At 35.4% G+C, this 21,433-nt stretch overlaps 1 protein-coding gene across 1 annotated transcript; it reads right to left on the bottom strand.

The window, feature by feature from the left end:
• Positions 1-2,863: 2,863 nt before the first annotated feature.
• On the bottom strand, positions 2,864-20,660 carry LOC127157334 (uncharacterized). The gene is made up of 14 exons (XM_051100574.1): positions 20,487-20,660; positions 12,491-12,591; positions 10,623-12,300; positions 10,492-10,513; positions 9,242-9,338; positions 9,036-9,166; positions 8,881-8,948; positions 6,536-6,649; positions 6,279-6,365; positions 5,911-5,997; positions 5,349-5,480; positions 4,071-4,162; positions 3,952-3,983; positions 2,864-3,825 (listed from the first exon to the last, which is right to left on the bottom strand). Coding segments are annotated over exons 3-14 (2,058 nt in total). The 5' UTR covers positions 11,817-12,300; positions 12,491-12,591; positions 20,487-20,660; the 3' UTR covers positions 2,864-3,823.
• Positions 20,661-21,433: the final 773 nt, after the last annotated feature.

Raw genomic sequence — 21,433 nt, 5'->3', positions numbered from 1 at the left:
ATCACTCTTGACTACATACGTCTGACTACATAACTAGGGTGACGCACCAGGGCTGTACAGTTCAGCAAATGTGTTGAACGTATGAGAAAAAATAATCAGTCTGTGTATTCAAATTTACCTCAGTAGGACGTGTGCATGGATTTTGCATGGGTTTGAGTCTGTTTACAAACCTGTTGTGTATTGAGAACATTTTATTTTATTTTTTTTAGCTCCAAATTCTTTTAATAACATCAGTCGAGTGTTTGAAAAAATGTCCTTTTGTGATCTGACGTGGTTTCACATCCCAGAACGAGGCAAAATCATTATTTTATATAGTGATAAAGGCTGTTGATTATTGCATTGCATCTATAGTTTATTCATATAAAAATACACGATGTGGCTTGAAAAACAGAAAGAAAGCTAATGCTCACAACACCTTATTTGGGGTAAAAATAGGAATGATAATATTTTTTTTTTCCTCCAGTGTAGAGGAGTTTTTCTTCCTCTCTCTCAGTGAATGCATGAGATTTTCTGACCAATTTCTTTATTTCTTTTCTTTTTTTTTTTTGTCAAAAATTTTTAATCATAATATTATAATATATCCTCATACCTTTCTAAACATGTATAGTTAGTCCTCCTGCATGTTAATAGGTCATGCTGCAGTTGCAAAATATATTGATAAACATTAGCAATAATTATTGTTTTGTTTAATGTTTTTATTTAGTAATAACAATAATCAGAATTAGTCATATTAATAAAAACAACATTTTGGCCTAATTGTGCAGCTCTACAATCAGGCACAACAAACTCACTGTTCTTTATTATTTTTGGTCATTTTTGAAAACCTTTCTTGTTACAGTTCTGATTTTGAGTTTATGGTTTAGATTTTGGGATTCACTTCTTATTGCCTCTCAGAATAGTGTTTCCAAATGAAGTCTTGTGACACATTAATGCTATTTTTAAATGATTTGAAATGAAAGTATGATGGAGAGATTAAAGTGAAGTTGTGGTAGAAATGGAATCCAAACGATATCTTTCTGGTGATGGAAAAAAAGATGTTTTGACTGTTATATACATCATATTTATTGCTGTAGTACTTGTTTTATGATTTGCAGTGATGCCCATGATCAGACCTGGATCCAGTGTCTAACGCAATAAAGTTTTTTTCATCAATCAAAACAAAACAAAACAGTCAAAATAGCCTGCATTTCTTATAATTTATGGATATTAGTAGGCCTATGTTTATTTAGTTTTGTGTATACTTTCTTTATATTTTATGTATTTGTGATGCATGTGTATCTGTTTACTCAAACTCACTTGCACTGCTATTTTATTTTTGTTTTTTAAATTTTGTTTAAATATTTTTAAATGTTTGTTGAATGTGTTACAATTAATACTCAATCACACTTAAATATTGAAATATTTATGTTATGTTCTTTCTCTTCACTTGTCAAATTTCGATGGGGCCCATTTTCATTCATTTGCCTAGGGCCCCACAAACCTACAGGCCGGCACTGCTGCTTTATTTCAGAAGATTAACTTTTCTTTTCTTTATTCTTCAAAACCTGACACGTGTCTACAAAGGACAATCTGTAAAAATAATATCCCCTTTTTCAAATCGAGCCGTTCTCAGATGCCTGTTGTTGTGACGTTTGTTTGTGAAGGGAATGAACCTCCTGATCTACATATATCCGTCTGTGTTTACACGAATCATTCATGATCCAGATTCACTTACAGCAGAAGTGAGTATAAGGGTTTTTGCTTATAACGTGCTAGTTAGCAGGTTTTGCGGCTAAACGTGGTGTGGAAATGTCGGCACAATAACAGACCGGTGTGTAAAACTCTCTGACAGAGTTAAAGATTCTGTGCTGCGAACTTTACATTTTTCACATACTTTTGAAAATCCAGCGTTTAGTTGATCCTGATAAGTGCTCGTTGTCACAGTTTAAACAGGACAGTTTTCTTCTTTCATGAGGGGGTTTGGCACCACAGCATTTTTGTTTCCAGGCCGAACATTGAAGAACAACTTCAAAGCTCCTGAAGTGTTTCCAGATAAGTGTGCGTCAGACGTTTAGTCAATGTTCTGTGAGTGTGACGTCTGAGACTATACCGACTGCCATAAAAGTCATTGAGTTTCATACGATTCCAATGAAGTAGTTTTTTTTAAGAAGTTTTAACTTTTTTTTTTCGGTCTAAAATGCCCAAACACCAGAGGGTTAATAAAGTATTTTTTTTTAACTCAGCAATAAAAAAAAAAAAAAAAAAAAAAAAAAAACACTCCAGGACAGTAGATGGTGCTATGGACCTCAAACATTAGGTAGTTTGACACCTGCCAGAAAACATATAAAAAAATAGAAGAAGAAGAAGAAGAAAGCAGAAGAACAAGAACTCTGAAGATAAAAAAGAAAGAAAAAATAATCCAATTACAGAAATCACAGTGGACGGCCAGAGGATGGGGCTTTTATTTTTCTGTTTAATCTTTATTAGACAGATATAAAACATTGTTTGGTAATATAGGTCAAACAACTGTTTATTTTATTAGTTTTGTTTTATTTAGTTTATTGTGTGTTGGAAAAATGATGGTAAACCTTTGACGGCAGCACAAATGTCCCTGTTTTTTAAGGTGATTTAAGTGTACAGAATGCCATTTGTCTTCTTTGTCTTGAAAACAAAATCAATTTTATAGTAGATAGTAGAATAAATTATAATGACATGTCAGCATTTTCAGGGCAAACACAAACTTACAAATAAAAAATCTGCATAAATTAATAAAAGTAAAAACCAAACAAAAGGAAAAATTCTGAATTTTTGTTTTATTCAGAATAAAGTTTAAGATGTTTTAAACATGATAATTCTTAAACCTTTTCTGGTGAATCTTATTACATGTAAACTTACTACAAACAAAAAATTTAATTTCAACGTCACAAAATATCAGACAGAGCTGCTGAATCACACACTACAGCACTCATGAAACAGATTTTTAAAAAGATTTTTAAAAAGATTTCTACTTGGAAAATGTTTGTTTTTTTAATATGAATGAGATCATGTTAATAAAAAAATAATAATTAAAAATGCTGACTCCAGGGTATTAGTATACAGTTTATTGTTATAATATTGACAGGTGTCAGGCAATGTATTGATCACAGTCAGTGTTTCTGTTTATTCCATGTAACATGCAAATATATTTATGTGACATATTTCATCTTATGTGATCACAGTACTGACTTTTAATATAATAAACATCACTACTGGTTTACATGAATTCATATTATTCTGAACAATATCCTTTTATAACAGTGTCATTGATCATTTTTTATTCCAGTTGTTCCATTATTTTTCCCATCAGCTCATAAGGATTCTTTGTCTTGATTGTGTTCATCACAGTCTCGTTCTATATATTTTATTAGATTGCATGACGGATTACATTCTACATGTGTCAGTGGATAATTAGACTGACTTTATAAACACTTAATCATTATTTAGTTTTATTAATATTTGACAGTTATATGATTCTTATCAAGCAAGTCTTACTATATTCATGTAAGAGAATGAAATTAATTTTGATTTCAACTTCAAACTAGTTTAGTATATAGAGCAGTATTTTATAATCCTGCTGCAGGAGACCAATGTGCCGTCAATATGAATATTTCTCTTATATGACACAATGGTCTCAAATCATCAGCTGCTGAATGGAGATATTTCCAAAAAAAAGAAAAAAAGAAAAAGCATTTACAGTTATAGACTGGAAGCCTTTAAACCAGGTTCGGTTTTGCTTATTGTGTGTTTTTGATTTTCATTTTGTCTCAGATGCTGTTCCACTCTCTGTTCATTTAGTACTGGCAATTCCTGTAAAAGCAGAATGCAAAAAAAAAAAAAAAAAAAAAAAAAAAAAAAAAAATAGGATTACAATGTTTCTTGTTTGGATAAATTCTCTGAACATTTTTCAGGCTTTAGTAGTAATAATATACTCACAGCGTTTGTACAAGAGTAGATACGCCGGTGACCTGTGAATAAAGATGCACTTTTCAATCTTTTTAGATAACAATTACAATATCATAAATACAGTTGTGTGTGTAGCAAATGTCTGGTACCTGATTGAATCGCCCAGACCTAACATTTTCCGAATATGTCTTGTCACATTAAACATGAATGGATTCCTGTGTGCAACCATTGTCTCAGGAATCTTTAAAAAAAAGTTCAAAAGAAATATATTTTTTGAGACACAATGCACATGATGTACATTCATAATACACTTATATTTTCACTCTTGCATCATATAATGATATAACATTTACATGTGTGACTGCTGTTTTTATTTCATTAAACTGAGGAATATGCAAATTTTAAACCTGAACAATTGCAGTTCTTGTACTTTTTTTAAGAGGTCATGACATGGACTTATTATTATTATTATTATTATTATTATTTGAATATGTTCCTTGAGATTTACTTATAATGTTAATGAAGTTTTTATTTTGTTTACACACACACACACACACACAAAACAAGTGGAAAAATGATTGTTTTCAACCCAAATTCTGAATCTCTCTCAGAAACAGGCTGTTTTTCAGTGCCGTGTCCTTTAAGACTCAGTATTTGGCCACTGTTATTATTGACTAACATCATTGCACAGGAAACCGTATCAACACCACCTCGCTATTGCATGTGAGTGTTTTGACAACACGATCAAAAATAAACTGGTCATTTCCAGACAAAGCATTATGAAATAATTTACTTATTACAGGCAGATCTAGTTCTGCTTCATCTTTTAGCAAATGTTTCTTTGTGACTCTCCAGGACACTGAGCCTCATTTACAAAACAAAATCCACAAACACAATCTGAGATAAAAATAAACTATCCACTTGTTCGTTATGCTGGGATCCTGCTGATATCTGTACAAAGACACAAACTAGCTGTTTACACCAAACACGTCAAGCACCAAACGTTCTTTCACTCATTTGTCCTGACGACAGACAGAAAATGTGCATCTGTATCCAGTGATAGAGCAGTGATTGTCATTTCTATTTGCTTTTGACGGGATGCGACACTCACATTCAACTTAATCAAGCCATTAGTGACTGAATGCCAGTGGGCGGGGCCTATGTCAATGTCTTTGTCTGGAGGCGGAGTTTATGCAAACAACTGGGGCGAGGTGACGTCACCTTTTCCCACTGGATCCAAAATGAGCTGTTTTTGGAGCTTAATGGTAATGGTAACATTTATTTAATGTTTTAACAGTACAGAGATCTCTTATATACCAAAAGATCCAGGCAAATTTGTTTTCTCATGTCATCACCTCTTTAAGACTTACAGAAAGTCAATCCATTTTAAACCATGTTTGTAACCATATGTTCATGTCTATATGTACCTGAAACACACGGCTGTCATCACATCGGTACCAGTTTCCATCATCAGATTTGATGTTTGTGTTATAGTGTCCATCCTTCAATGTACCATAAAGGTTTATTATGGCAAACAGATCATAGCTGTGGGAGGAAACCTGTCAGGAACAGAGGAATCATGTTTATCGTGTCATTTAATCATTATCAAATACATTTGATGAACAGAATGTGATTGTCTACATGTCTGTAAAACATCAAAATCAAGTATTCTTTATATGCAAATCACCAGTCATTTTTGTCCATTATCTTGATTAAATCTACTGTTATCTATGGTTTTTACAGTTTTTTTTGTTCAGTGAATTATTGTTATAAGCTACAGTTGATTCGTCGGCACTGAAGGCCTGTGGATCACAGATGGACACGTGTTTCAAGCTCACATTTTCTCCTCATTACACTAATTATAAAAAGGAAAACACTATTTGAACTAATTAAACATTTATCATCAACATTCAGCAAATATTCAGGCAAAAACTCATACTTGAGCACTGCTGCTGTTACAGACACTCAATCACTGTAATACTGAATTACCTCAGTATGTGCAGGAATTCTCAGGTCGTCATCTTTAACATTTCTTAATCGTAGAATCAGTATTTGTGGAAAGTCAACATCACTCCTCTGAAGGAACAACAAGGTTATAATTTCTCTGTTTTATATTTACATATTTCTTTATTTGTGTGGATAAATAATCATGCACGATTAGAGGCTTGTCTAAAAGTGATTTTAGTCACTAATGCCGTACAAATGATTCCTGTGCAGGTTTATAGAGTTTTTTTATGGAGTTTTCATAAAACTGTTGTAAAGTTAGCAGACCTGATTAATTCATCTACAGTTCCAATGTAAATCTCAGCTGAAATGAACACTGTAAACACATCAGATTTGATGGAGAAGACACTTGCATTTGTCTTGGTTTTTCTATCTGAACAGCGTCTGCAGCTTAGAGGAGATTCACGCATTTGATCAAGGTGTTTCTTCAAAGCAGAGCCCTAAATGATCAAAGAAGACAGTCATGGTGAATACAGAGAGCCATTTTATCCACTGGTCTGAAGGTGATCTGAGACTGTTTTTTAAAATTCAGTTCTTCATTTATGCAAGAGGTAAAAAAAACATAATAAAAAAAATCAGAATAATGAGCTATTAGCTGAACTGTACTTACCACATTATTTGATTCTGTAAGAGAGATGCTCATTGTGAAGAAATCACTCTGTTCTGATATAACGTTGTTGCATGAATCACATGTACCAGTTTTCTTCGTAGTGCCCTTAAAAATCTACAGTGTGAAGACAAGACTTTATTAATAACCTGAATTGTCAAGTCAGGATTTCCCAGGTCAATTGGTTTTACAGCTATAATAATAATCAGGACATCAATCAGAGCAGCTTTAAAGTGAACATTATCTGCATCACACTATTCCTTAGACTCATATGTGTTTAAATGTTTTAAATCTGAACAAATGGTTAAACTGATTTCATTAGAGTTTAATCTCATTGTCATGTCAAGCTAATAAAAAAAAATAAAAATAAAAATAAATAAATAAATAAATAAATAAATAAATAAATAAATAAATAAATATATATATATATACAGTCAGGTCCATATATATTTGGACACTGACACACTTTTCATAATTTCGGCTCTGTATGCCACTAGAATAGTTTTAAAAGAATACAATGAAGATTAAATTGAAGTGCAGACTTTAAGCTTTAATTCAAGGGTTTGAACAAAAATATAACATAAAATGCTAAGGAATTACAACCATTTTTATACACAGACCCCCCATTTTCAGGGGCTCAAAAGTAATTGGACAAATAAATATAATCATAAATAAAATGTTCATTTTTAATATTTTGTTGAGAATCCTTTGCAGGCAATGACTGTCTTAAGTCTGGAACTCATGGATATCACAATAGACTGGGTTTCCTCCTTTGTGGTGCTTTGCCAGGCCTTTACTGCAGCTGACTTCAGTTGTTGTTGGTTTGTGGGTCTTTCTGCCTTTAGTTTTGTCTTCAGCAAGTGAAATGCATGCTCAGTCAATTTGAAATCAGAAGATTGACTTGGCCATTGCAGAATATTCCACTTTTTTACCTTTAAAAACTCCTGGGTTGCTTTTGCTGTATGTTTTAGGTCATCATCTATTTGTACTATGAAGAGCCGCCCAAACAACTTTGCTCCATTTAAGTGAATCTGGGCAGACAGTATATCCCTATACACTTCAGAATTCTTCTGGCTGCTTCTGTCTTCTGTCACATCATCACTAAACACCGGTAACCCAGTGCCACTGGAAGCCATGCATACTCATGCTATTACACTGCTCCACCATGTTTCACAGATGATGATGTAGGCTTTGGATCATGAGCTGTTCCAAGCCTTCTCCATACTTTTTTCTTCCCATCATTCTGGTACACGTTGATTTTAATTTCAGCAGTCCAAAAAATGGTTTTCCAGAAGTGGTCTGGCTTTTTTAAATGTTTTTTGACAAAGTCTAATCTGGCCTTGTTTGCACCTTGTGGTAAACCCTCTCTATTTTGCTCTCGTGAAGTCTTTTCTTAATTGTAGACTTTGACAGTGACACACTTCCTCCTGGAGAGTGTTCTTCACTTGGCTGGATGTTGTAAAACTTCTTTATTACTATGGAGAGGATCATCAAATCATCCACTATACTGTCGTCCTTTGTGAATGTCCAGGCCTTTTTATGTTGCTGAGCTCACCAGTGTGTTCTTTTTCTTCTCAGAATTCACCAAACTGTTGATTTGGCCACTCCTAATGTTCCTGCTATCTCTCTGATGCATTTCTTTTGTTTTTGAAGCCTAACAATTGTCTGTTTTACTTGCATGCAGAGCTCCTTTGACTGCATGATGGGTTCAGAGCAACAGCTTCCAAATGCAAATGGCACACTTAGAATCAGCTCCAAACCTTTTACCTGCTTAATTGATGTAGAAAAAATGAAGGAATAGCCCACAACTGTCCATGAAACAACGTTTGAGTCAACTGCCCAATTACTTATGGTCCCTTGAAAAAGGGGGGAGGTACATATTAAAGAGCTGTAATTCCTTAACCTTTCTACCAATTTGATGAGACTGCCCTAAAAATTAAAGCTCAGAGTGTGCACTTTAATCCCATATTCATTGTATAACTGTAACTTGAATATGTTTTGGTCAACAGCTAAAATAATAAAAATTGTGTCAGTGTCCAAATATATATGGACCTGACTGTGTATATATATATATATATATATATATATTATTATTATTATTATTTATAAAACAAAATTACTTCAGAACCTAAAACACTGCAGACCATGTGTTTTCATTCAGATAATCTTTTGGTCAAATGTTTTTGTACATGTGAATCACAAACTGATGAACACACAGTTAGTTAATGATGTCCTGTAACTTACTAAAAGCAAACATTTCTTAAAGTCATAACAATGAAATGTAAACATTTGTATTTACAATGTAAATATTTAGCAGTCAAAAGCGTCAGAATAAAGACAAAATTCACCTCAGAGGGTTCAGGAGTTTTGCTCAGAATCAAATCCAGATACACTGCTGCATCTTTGTGTTTATAAACTGGAAGAACAAGAACAAACATATAATAAAACAGCTATAGCATTTATTATCTGCTGTAAGTCACAAAATGGTCTTTCAGAAATCAACCATCAGTGATGCCGAGGCTCCTTGAGATCCCAGCTGTTGAAACTGGACGAGACTCTTTGTCTAATTTATCAAACAGTGACTTCAGCTCTTCAATGAAGTCGCCATCAGAGGAATCCTCTCTTCTCTCCAGTCTAAATATTAAACAACATCACATGTTCACTGTGATAATCACAACAAAGCAGAGGCAGTGATAGTGATTTCTTTACCTCATCACATGTTCCCTGTACTCCTGTGTCATGTAAAGGGTTTGCAGAACTGCGTTCAAGTAGCTGGTGGCTCCTTGATTCATCAAACCACAGTATTCTTAAATGAGAAACTAAATATTAGTCATTTATATGGCTCTGTGTCAGGTAATTTTAAGTCTGAATTTAAGTTTACAGTATTAAAGGTTTTTAAATCCACATTCAATTAAATAACTAAATACAGTACATGAACAAACACTTAAAGTTAAGCTTGATTTAATTAATGGTTTCTAGAGTGTTTGGTTTAACAACAGCTTGATGAGAATCTTTGAAGAGCAAGTTAAAGTGATGAGGTTTAATGAAACAATGTAATGCCACGCCAGCAGAGGGAGCCCTCGCCCATTGACTGCCTGTTGCTGCTCCCTCTGCTGCTTCTCTGGTAACTTCCTGTTTGTCAGCTATAAAAGGCAGGCCATGCCAAACAGGAAGCTGCTAAGTATTGTTTTGCTCTTGTGGACTCTACCAAGTGTTTTTCCCTGTTTTCATTGTGCTGTTTTTGTCATTGCCACGGTTTTGTTTTATTATCATAGTTTTGCCTTTTGTTTCCCGCCATAGTTCTGTCTAGTTCTGCCATCATTCTTTGTCTTGTTTGTTTGTTACTTTTGGGACTGCCCTCTCTGGTTTTTGACTTTCTGCCTGCTTGAATAATTACACCATTGTTCTGTCTTCGTTGCCACTGTCTGTTTGGACATCGACCCTGCCTGTATTGACCACGATCTGTTTGAATAAAGCCTGCACTTGGATCTTACACGCTTCCTACGAGTCCTGCTTGTTACAAACAAACATGTGAAGGAATCTTTATCGTCTCCTTGTGTACTGAGGTTTGTTACAGGAAACACAAGAAACTGGTTTACACTACAGTGGTCAAACGTTCACATCAAAAATGTGTGACTTCTGAAAGTATGATCATAACACTCTCAGACGTAAATCTGAAAAGACAACATCTCTGTGAATTGGTGTTATTTTATAATGGTGTATTACCGATGTTTCAATCATCACTTTCTTCATTTTTGTGTGCTTAATGTAGAATCATGTTTAATGTGACGTATAATTTGTTGTTTATTGTGAGTTATGTGTTTGTATAGTTGTGTTTTGTATATTGATAATCAGAGATGAATGATGTCAGTGTTGATTATTGATTGACAACTTTTTCTCCCTCAAGATTAAAGTCAATGATTTTATTTTTTTGTGTGTGTGTGAAAAAAAAGACTTACCCATTACTGATCGGTTTCTTCCCTGAAATAAGCATGTGATAATTAACAATATTAGACAAACTATAAGGCAAATACTAAGATGAATAAGATTAATTTTTCCTCATCTGATTTTTGAAGATTGATCATTGTACCTCTGTAGTGACTCTGATGACGTCACCATCTGTGATGTAGTTGAGTTTCCCCACTGCTGCCCATCTGATCTCATACTCAGTTGCTGATCTCAGATCAGTCAGAGTAACTGTGTTTTGATTCTTCATCACAGGTTTAGACGTCCAGACTGAGTCCTGCTTCAGTTTATACAGTAATCTGAGCTCCACTGTATCAGCACATGATGGAGGAACCTTCAGAACCACTGTGTTTTGTTTGACCTCTTCAGTGACTGGACAGACTGGTTTGGATGGAGGAATAAAACAAACAGCTTCATCACATCCATGTTCATACAGCAGAATGCAGGAACCAGGATTATTCTTCATTTCTCTTGAGGACACAATGAACCTGGCTGGTTTACAGTCTTTTGAATCCATCAACTTTTTAAAGATCTCCACGTTGCTCCTCATGTTCTTCATGACATCAGAACTGAGCCAAGACTTTTGCTCTGAATCAGTTTCTCCTTTTGTTGAAGGGTTCAGATAATTGGTTTGTTTAGGAAGCAGCACATCTGTCCAGTCCAATGATGTGAATGTGTAACAGACCAGATTTTCATCTTCCAAATCCATCCAGATGGCATCTAGATTGACTTTCACCTGTGCACCAGCATCCTTCAGCCGTCTGAGGACTGATTTAATGATCTCAGACTCACTTTCTCTCTCTTTCATCCATTCTGTGAGGTCTCTTCCTCTGAATGGAGACTCATCATGTTCTTGAAGAAGATTATTCAGCTCAGTTTCCTTCATCTTGTCTCCACGGATGTTTGGCAGCAGAAAGCTAAGTCTCTTCATGAGTCTCAGTTTGTAATTGTTGCAGTTTTGCTTCATTTGCAGTATTTTATTCTGAAATTGAGCAAAAGTCAGAGCAGGAGAGTCTTTAAGAAGATCACTGCATTTCATCTCAGTTGTATTTAAACTCTCAATCACTGATTCAGTCATCGTGATTAGATCCATGCTGATGTGTTTCTGAAGTTTTGAAGCTTTTGTGTGAAGTTTGTCCAGAGGATGAAGCCAAACTCTCAGAGGAACCGCCAGCTCTTTCTTTTCTCCCAGCAGTTTTGGAAGATCAGTGAAAACCTTCAGCACTTCTTCAAAAGAGGTCGGGTTAGACGGTAACTGGAAATCACCATAAAATGTGCATGTGAATTTCTGGACTGCATTCTTCTGATCTTCATTCATCTTCAGATTGATGTTTGCATCTCCTGAAATGAATTTGAGTTTCTCAAGGACCACTTTTGCTTCTCCTTCTACTGTCTTTATTTCTCATCTGCTGAAACTTCTCTGTCAAACACAAAGCAGGCGTCTGCTCCATACAGCACTGCTGTCACCACATGTGTCGCTGCATCATTATCAAACACCTCATGATGAATTATATTTTCAGGTGCCAGGTGGTTCATGGTCAGTTCTTCAAATCTGCAGGTTGAGTGATAATGCAGCGTCAGTCTCTGCTGTCTGAAAGACATCTTGGTGTTGTTAAGATATTCTGCTGCTCCTGTCACATTGACCAGTCCAGCTAAAAGACTGAGTTTCAGAGAGCTGTCGATGTTCAGTAAGCTTGATTTGTCCTCAATGGAGTCTGAAGCCCTGACTTTGAAATTGGTGTTAATTTGGGGACGGGTTCGTATGCTCTGCTGGAGCTTTTCTGGATCCCACAGTGTGATTCCTGTGATAGGAATGAAAGTGTTTCATATAGTCAGAGTTTAATATAGTCAAATGATATAAGCTACAAAACTTTTGGCTAACCATTCTCTGAGCACAAAGAAACTGAGTTCAGTATAATCAGCCGGAGTCATCAGGTAAATGATCACAGATAGAATTGGATAAATGAAAGTAAACTGTCAGTGTTGTGGTACCTGGTATAAGAGCATCTTTCCTGCAGTCGTACAGCATCCCCAGCTGGAAGGGTCTCCCTAGAGCTGCTGTTTCAATCACATTCACTCCTACTCTATCCATACTAAACACACAAAAACATACCAGTTATTGAACTGACATTTCATTATTTTTATTTTATTTTTAGAATACAATGGCTAAATGGATTTGACTCAAAGGAAAAAAATTGTGTGTGTGTGTGTGTGTGTGTGTAAATGAATCAACTGTCACCAGCCTGTTTGCTATGAGGCGCCATGTAGGATTTAAATCAAACTTCGTGGTAACACTTTACGGTAAGGGAACATGAATTACCATGAATTCATGCATTAATTATGCATTACTTCATAAATTACTATGTCATGAATTATCAGGAACTAACATGAGTTCAAAGTCTTTCATTCATGACTTCATGGATGAACAACACCTTAATTAAGTCATTAACTAAGATGGGTACATGATCATGATTTATGATTTATTACACATGATCATGATGTTTTCTTTGTTCAAAAAAATAAATAGTTAAATGGACAGACCCCAACATTGGCCAATCACAGTAAATACTGTATGTGAATTCTGTTGACATCCAAATCCAATAGTCATCATTAACTAATCATTAGCTTCTAATTGACTTCATCATGTTTGTAGCCCCTCAACTAAAATGGTGACTTGGTCTAGAGTCCTGCATTTTAGGCCACGCCTGATGGGCCCCACCTTTTTTATGCCCCTAGGGCCGGGCTTCGGCCCAATTTTCATGTCATATTTCAGACTTAAAAAAAAACCGAAAAGAAATAATCACTTTGCCATTACATATAAAACTGGACTATTCTGATAGATGAAACATTAGTATATGCTGTTTTGGGAAAAGGGGGAAAAAGACTGACTCGGGTCGGACTCGGGCTGAGAATTCTGATAAGATGTCGGACAAGGTTACTTAATTTTTTGTGAACAAAGAAAACATCATGATCATGTGTAATAAATCATAATCTCCACAACCTCCCTGTCACCCAGTATGATGCAGCACCCGGGGAGCAGTTGGGGGATCGGTGCCTTGCTCAAGGATCTGAGCAGCAGTCTACCCTTCTGTCTCCATCAGTCCGTGGCGATTTTTGAATGGGATTGATAGGGAGGGCAGACAACAGACCCACAGCAACGTCACAGTACAAACCAATCATAGGCGGCACCGTGACCGTGGCATACGTAAAGTTTCTAAAAGAATTTTTACATGTGATAAGTGTGATAAATATATTTAAAGGTTTCATTACAGTAGATGTACTTGTTATTACTGATTTAGTGTTTTTTCCCCCAAAAGTATCAACAGTGCATAATAACTGCTGCATAATAAAATCTATTTCATGTTTGATGACTTATGGTTAGCTGTTACATTTGTGTTAAAGTGAAGCACAGCACATTAATGTTTAGTTTATTAGTCAAAGCCCTTCTCTTTGCTTGGATGCTACAAAATGTACAGAAACCCTAGGGCTATGTATGATTTCTGCATGATGATATTTCATTCTTGTTTTCTTGTAATCTCAACAGAAATAAAGTTGTATTTATATTAGATATTCATTAGAGGAATCTCTGGAATCATTCATAAGGAATCTAGCCTACCATTTATCGAAAGGTTTCAATCCCTATGAATTGAAACAAACACGTTAATCTTCTTCATTTGCATAACTATGGTGCACTGACAGTATAGTTTTATATAATTTGTGTAATACCAGTTGTTACGTGATGAAGAATGAAGCGTGAAGCGGGCGGATCCAATTGCAAACTTTTATTAACAGGACGAGACAAAGACATGGTCATAGCAGGCAGGGTCAGACAATGGCTAACAGGAGTATAGACAGCAAGACTAGACTAAACTCGAAAACAAACTGACTAGGGCTCCGTACAGTTGCTAAGACACGACAAGTGCTAAACGCAAACCAATACTCGGCAACAACTGACAGGAAGTCCGGGGTTTAAATAGTGTCTCTGATTGGGTACAGGTGATGGCCACAATGGCTGATGGGGAACGTAGTCCGGGGTGTGGTGTAACAGTCAGTGTGATGTGAATGTCAAAGCGACCTCTGGTGGCGAGTGGACTGACGTTCAGGAGTGGGTTCGTGACACCAGTGTACACCAAAGACATGTCTGACTTTGACATGTACATATTGCCATTATTATGTAATCAAAATGAAAATTGTTATTGTTGGTCTTCAATGATAATGTCAAGTTACTTTAATGCATCACCAAAGAATGATAAGGATTTATGCTGATATCGTCCAGACTTTTGGATGGCAGTGTATATAAGTGTCTGAAAGCCCAGCGACCCCTAGGGGTATCTTTATGTATATAACCTTATTAATGCCTGAACAAGTCTGGACAAGTCTGGATGATTGATTAAGTAGTAGGTTATCTGTTTACCTTCCAAGCTGTTCAAACTTAAATATTTTATATATTTAGTTTTTGTCATTTGTGAACTGTACTAGCTAAACTTGTACACTTGTCTATGGTAGGCTACAGAAATGATACACTTGAATGCAGTTGACCTGAATACATTTTACAGTACTGTAACGCTGTGGTTTACGGATACTACCTCATATTTGATAACTTTAATTATTACTGATACTGAATGTTCTTTCTCAGTATGATACCCATAACACTGTTTACACTGACAACTTTTACATTGTATTTTGTTTCCTCTGTTCATTGTAGACCACACATACAGTACGTGTGCGCACACAATGCCTGTACTACTTCATACATGCAAAAATAATCAAAATTATTTATTAATTTATTGTCAATGGTGTAATAATTTTATTAATGTAATAGTAGTTTCATTTCTCTCAATTCAGCAGCACAGTAAATTTTACTTCAACTTTCTGTTTGTTGTTCACATCCTCAATCATAAATTGAAATGATCTCTGGTCAGCCTTTCTTTGTAATAGTTACATTTTTCACACCTTTAAACTCGTCTGATAGTTTCCTGTGAAGTGGAGACTGGACTCAGTGTCAAACCTCTAAACATCAGGAACCTGTCAGACTAGTATGGGTCTTTTTCATGGTCCGTGTTCGAAGACCGGAAGCGTCGAATAGTTGTGTAAAATAACTTCCGCTGTAGCCTGTATGAATGGCAATGCCCATAACATGGATAGTTGTGATTTATTAATGAACAATTCATCATAGATGTTTCATCAAAACATATTAAACACAGTTTTCAATCATTAATCTGGTATGATGAAATGGGAGCAAAAGCTGCATATGCACAGTACTTCAGAGACAAACCAGATTATTTATTTATAAATGCAAGAATAGCATACAAACAACACATCACATTAAAGAGCAATAGAATTGACGTTCAACAGGTGTTCGTTATGATAACAACATTACATTGCGCATAATAAAAAAACAATAACATTAAAAATAAAATTTAAACAGTGTATATTCCGAGTATTTCTCCAGCAGTAACGTGCAGCCGCGGGCAGATTATCAGTTAAAAGAACCTATTTCACCTTAGATGATCCCCTACCATATGTGTAATCTTACATTTTAACGTGAAACATTAACGAGCCATTTGTGTTGTCGGTGTTGTGACGGTCATATATATATACGGTTATAATTTCATTATATGTGATTTAAGTGATTATTACGATTCATCTCCAGTGTTCTACAGTATAATGCTATTCAAATCACTGCGCTCAAATCTGGAGTTGATGTCAGGATTGAGATGGTAACCAGTTCTCTTAGAATAACTCTGGGATGAAAAATATACATTTATTTGAACAACTCCAGTTTGATCTAATACGTGACGACTGTATCGAAAAGTAAAGTAGGTGCATGAAAGTAATGCTAACATTATTTTAATTTGTCTAGCCGTGGTTAATGTTTTATTAGATAAGCTTGTCCGATTTTGTTTCTCTTTAATGTGATGTGTTGTTTGTATGCTATTCTTGCATTTTTTTTGTAATAAAAAGTATGAGGCGCCACGTAGGATTTAAATCAAACTTCGCTTATCAATACATACATAAAACACGTGCATATACACCTAGAAATTACTTGCATATACATGTATACTGTTGGATGTTCAAAATATATATATGAAATACACGTGCACACTAATATGAAATCCATACCAATACATCTTTTATTAGTAATCAATACATATACACTTGTGAATAACTTGTATATACATATAAACTTAACGCATGCATACGCTAAAAAACACTCGCTTATACATATAAACTTGATCCATGCATATACACCTACAACAACACGCACATATACATATAAACTCGCTGCATGCAGACACACCTGTACACACTCACATATACATATAAACTTGACCCATGCATATTAGTGACGGGTCGTTCTTGAACGATTCGTTCATTTTGAACGAATCTTTAATGTGACTCGGGACGAACGAGTCGTCTCGGGGAGTGATTCGTTCAGTCGCGCATGCGCAACATCCTATTAGGTTCTGTACTAGAATTAGTTCAACTGTTTTAGAGTCGTTCGTTCACCTTACGGGGATGTCACGTGATGAACGAACGACTCAAACCCGAAAACTTGTCAGATAAGAGGTGAGGTGAGCGAATCATAGACTAAAGACCCAGATAAACAATGAATGAATCTTTTCTGTTTCTTATAGCATTATAGTTTTGTTTTGTTTGTAGTGTGATCAACGTTTGTGTAAGCAGTAGATGTGTTAGGGAGGTAAAACGTAACATTTTAATTATATTTTGCTAAAATGAACAAAATGAACGAAATGACTCGAAAAAAGATTCGTTCATTTTGCTGAACGAGACTCAAAGGTCCGAGTCGGTAAAATGATCCGAACTTCCCATCACTAATGCATATACACCTAAAAACACTCGCACATACATATAAACTCGTTGCGGGCATAAACACCCATGAAACACTCACGCAAACATACAAAATACATTTCAGGTAAGACGCATGCTTGAGTTGTGTATATACATATATGCAATTGATTTCATATGTGGATGTGCGTGAACTTTTCAGTGCAAACGGAAGCAGCGGCACTTCCGGCGGAATCTCCAGATGTCGGGGCATTTTAAAACGCTTAATGTGATTAATGCATTAAAATAGTGTTTTAAAAAGACCTTTAATATAGCATACGATGTACCAGGGGCGAATTTCCACTGGGCACTTTTCAAAATCCCGTTCAGCACCGCCGAGAGTTCGCGCGATTGTTCAAACAAAACCGAAAGTAAAACGCGCACGCGCCTTCAAAAGCAATTTTAATACCCCGCGTTTAGAGCGCAACTCCTCAATGCGTGCAAATTAGGCTTCATAACATATTTAGGATGTTATTAGTATGCAGGCTATTGTGAAGTTGTTTATTTAATATTAATTGTATTCTATTTTTGCATGTTTCTGTCAAGGACTTTAATGTTGGTGTTGCGTCCTCTGAGGAGGAGGGTCTTATAATGTGAAGGAGGAGAGCAGAGTAGATTGTGGTGGGCACAGAGATTAGTGTTGATCTCTTCCCGAGTTCTAGGCCTTTGCTCAATAAAAATTACTAGTCGTCGGTATTTTCAAGTCTATCGTCTTTATTTACATCCACCCACGGGCAGCTAAAACTCCACGCCTTACACTATTATAGGTTGTGTAGTTGTCTATAGCTCTCTATCATGTTTGAAAAATTTTGGTCTCTATTTAAATAGTTTTAACTATGTTCTGTTCTACTTTCTGAGTATGAATTATTACAATGCAGTAAAAGCATGGGCGTCGGAAGCAAAATAAATGTGGGTGGGGAGTATATGCCATTTTCTGTAGTGTGGTGCCTTACTATGTATATTACCTCTGCGCACTAACGTGACAACACTACAAAACGGGGCAATTGAAGTGTGTTTCTAGTGGCGTAAGCGGTAAAGCGAATATCCAGTATTTTTTGACGCAAACGACCCGAGTTCGCGTCCACCTATTGCCGAAATCGTTCTTCTGCCTTTTCACATCTCATTTTACATCGGAAAGGCATTTGTTTTCAATAAACATAAAAATGAAGGAACTAATCTAAATGTTAGAATAAAGTATCGAGCAGGATTAGGTGTATCTGAGCAGCAGATACACTCAGATGCTTTATTTACTTTGCTGTGTTACAAAAGTGCATTCGTCATGGGGAATGGATTTGACTGATGGCGCTCTAAAAAGGGCGCAGACATATTCGCCGAATTAGAGACGGTAAAAGTGGGTGGGTCCGATATCGTTGGTCTTTAAAAGTGGGTGGGTCCTGTCCCACCACATTCAATGGTTCGACGCCCATGAGTAAAAGACAACAACACTCAAGCGCCATAAAAAGTTTTGCTACAAACTCAACTGACTGGCTTTATTCTCTCCTGTATGATTTCATAAGTCTATATAAGTATATATATCCATAAGTATATATATATATATATATATAAACATTCCTTTCTTAATCGTATTAAGTGCGAACAATAAATGCAGCCATAGTAGGCTGCTCTCTCAGTATTCAAAGTGCAAACAGAGACTACACTTTTTAAACACGATAGAGAGCTATAGACAACTGCACAACCTATTATAGCCTACATACTAATAACATCCTAAATATGTTATGAAGTCTAATTTGCACGCATTGGGGAGTGGCGCTCTAAACGCGCGGTATTAAAATTGCTTTTGAAGGCGCGTGCGCGTTTTACTTTCGGTTTTGTTTGAACAATCGCGCGAACTCTCGGCGGTGCTGAACGGGATTTTGAAAAGTGCCCAGTGGAAATTCGCCCCTGGTACATCGTATGCTATATTAAAGGTCTTTTTAAAACACTATTTTAATGCATTAAGTCACGTTAAGCGTTTTAAAATGCCCCGGCATCTGGAGATTCCGCCGGAAGTGCCGCTGCTTCCGTTTACACTGAAATGCCTTCCGTTTACACTGAGATGCCTTCCGTTTGCACTGAAAAGTTCACGCACATCCACATATGAAATCACTTGCATATATGTATATACACAACTCAAGCATGCGTCTTACCTGAAATGTATTTTGTATGTTTGCGTGAGTGTTTTATGGGTGTTTATGCGCACAACGAGTTTATATGTATGTGCGAGTGTTTTTAGGTGTATATGCATGGTTCAAGTTTATATGTATATGTGAGTGTGTACAGGTGTGTCTGCATGCAGCGAGTTTATATGTATATGTGCGTGTTGTTGTAGGTGTATATGCATGGATCAAGTTTATATGTATAAGCGAGTGTTTTTTAGCGTATGCATGCGTTAAGTTTATATGTATATACAAGTTATTCACAAGTGTATATGTATTGATTACTAATAAAAGATGTATTGGTATGGATTTCATATTAGTGTGCACGTGTATTTCATATATATATTTTGAACATCCAACAGTATACATGTATATGCAAGTAATTTCTAGGTGTATATGCACGTGTTTTATGTATGTATTGATAAGCGAAGTTTGATTTAAATCCTACGTGGCGCCTCATAAAAAAGCTGGTCTGTCTCTGAAGTTTACGCAGCTTGTGTTCCCATTTAAATCATGAAATGCGTCGGAATATCAGGACAACATTTCTTCTTGTTTCGTCATACCCGATTAATGATCGAAAACTGTGTTTGATATGTTTTGATGAAACATCTATGATGATTTCACCATCTACTGATAGTGAAAAAGACTCATTCCAAATTTTATCTGCATTTAACACACATTTACTTCTATTGAAAGATATTATATTATTCGGGCTGGCATTCATCAGATCAGATATCACATGTATGAAAAAAAACAAACAAAAAATACATACATACATACATACATACATATATATATATATATATATATATATATATATATATATATATACACACACACATACACACACACATACATATACATACATATATACATATATTTATATATATACATATATATATATATATATATATATATATATATATATATATATATATACACATTCTGAATACTTAAAACGTTAAATGAACAAATCAAATTACCTTCTGGAAAGCCGCTTCTAGATTCGTTCTCGCCACTGGAAATGTTTAAGATTATTTGTAACATACACTTGCGTTTTAGACATTCAACATATTCACAAATAAAAATACATTTTGCGTCCTTGCTTCTTCCTCGAGTTGTCTTTTCGGCTCTGTCTCTTTTCCTTTGACTTTCAGTTAATGGCTAGTTACCGGTGTTTAACCAGTGAGATTTGCTGTTTACAGTCGGAGGAGGAGTTTGAAAATGGAGCCGTTTATCGGACACTTTCTGTTTGCCAAAGTGATGCTGTGTTTGATTCATCGCAGAAAAAAAAATAGATTTAATGTTATGATTGACTATAGCTCACTATATTTGAAATAGTTTGAGCACTGCAGTTCAGTTACTGAGAGTTCAATAGGAAATCAGTTAAAAGCATCTAGTTCAATTTATTAGTATATTGATTGTCAGTGTAAAAAGAGCAAATGGGAAAAGCAGATGAACAAAACAGAGCAAAGTTAAAGAGGGTAAACTTTCCCATTCAGCTGAACTGTGCTTGTATGTTTGAAACACTTCAGCTTTTATGTTCTTAAGTACTTAACGCGCGCTAAAAGAGGTACTCAACAGGTACATTCAAACTATGAATGCGATCCACATGTAGACGTGATCATCTGACCTATTACGTTAAAACAAGAGCAACAACTTAAAATAGATGAGCCCCTGGTTTTATTCATCTATTTGTAAATATTTTGACATTAATGAAATTTGCTCATTTTGTGGTCTTGCTAAAGAAACAGTTGCCCTTTTACTGTGATTGTAGTATAACCAATACATTTTGGGTTGATTTAAGTTTATATTTTTAACAATACTAATATGACCACAGGTTAATCCTTAAAGATATTATTTTTATTATGAAAACCCAAAACGTTATTTCTGGAATGTGTCATTAATTCATTTCTTTATTTTATAAAGA

This window comes from Labeo rohita, unplaced genomic scaffold (genome assembly GCF_022985175.1).
Source record: "Labeo rohita strain BAU-BD-2019 unplaced genomic scaffold, IGBB_LRoh.1.0 scaffold_104, whole genome shotgun sequence".
Taxonomy (NCBI): Eukaryota; Metazoa; Chordata; class Actinopteri; order Cypriniformes; family Cyprinidae; genus Labeo; species Labeo rohita.
Note: the sequence above shows the minus strand (reverse complement) of the source record. Positions and strands in the feature narration are given on the sequence as shown.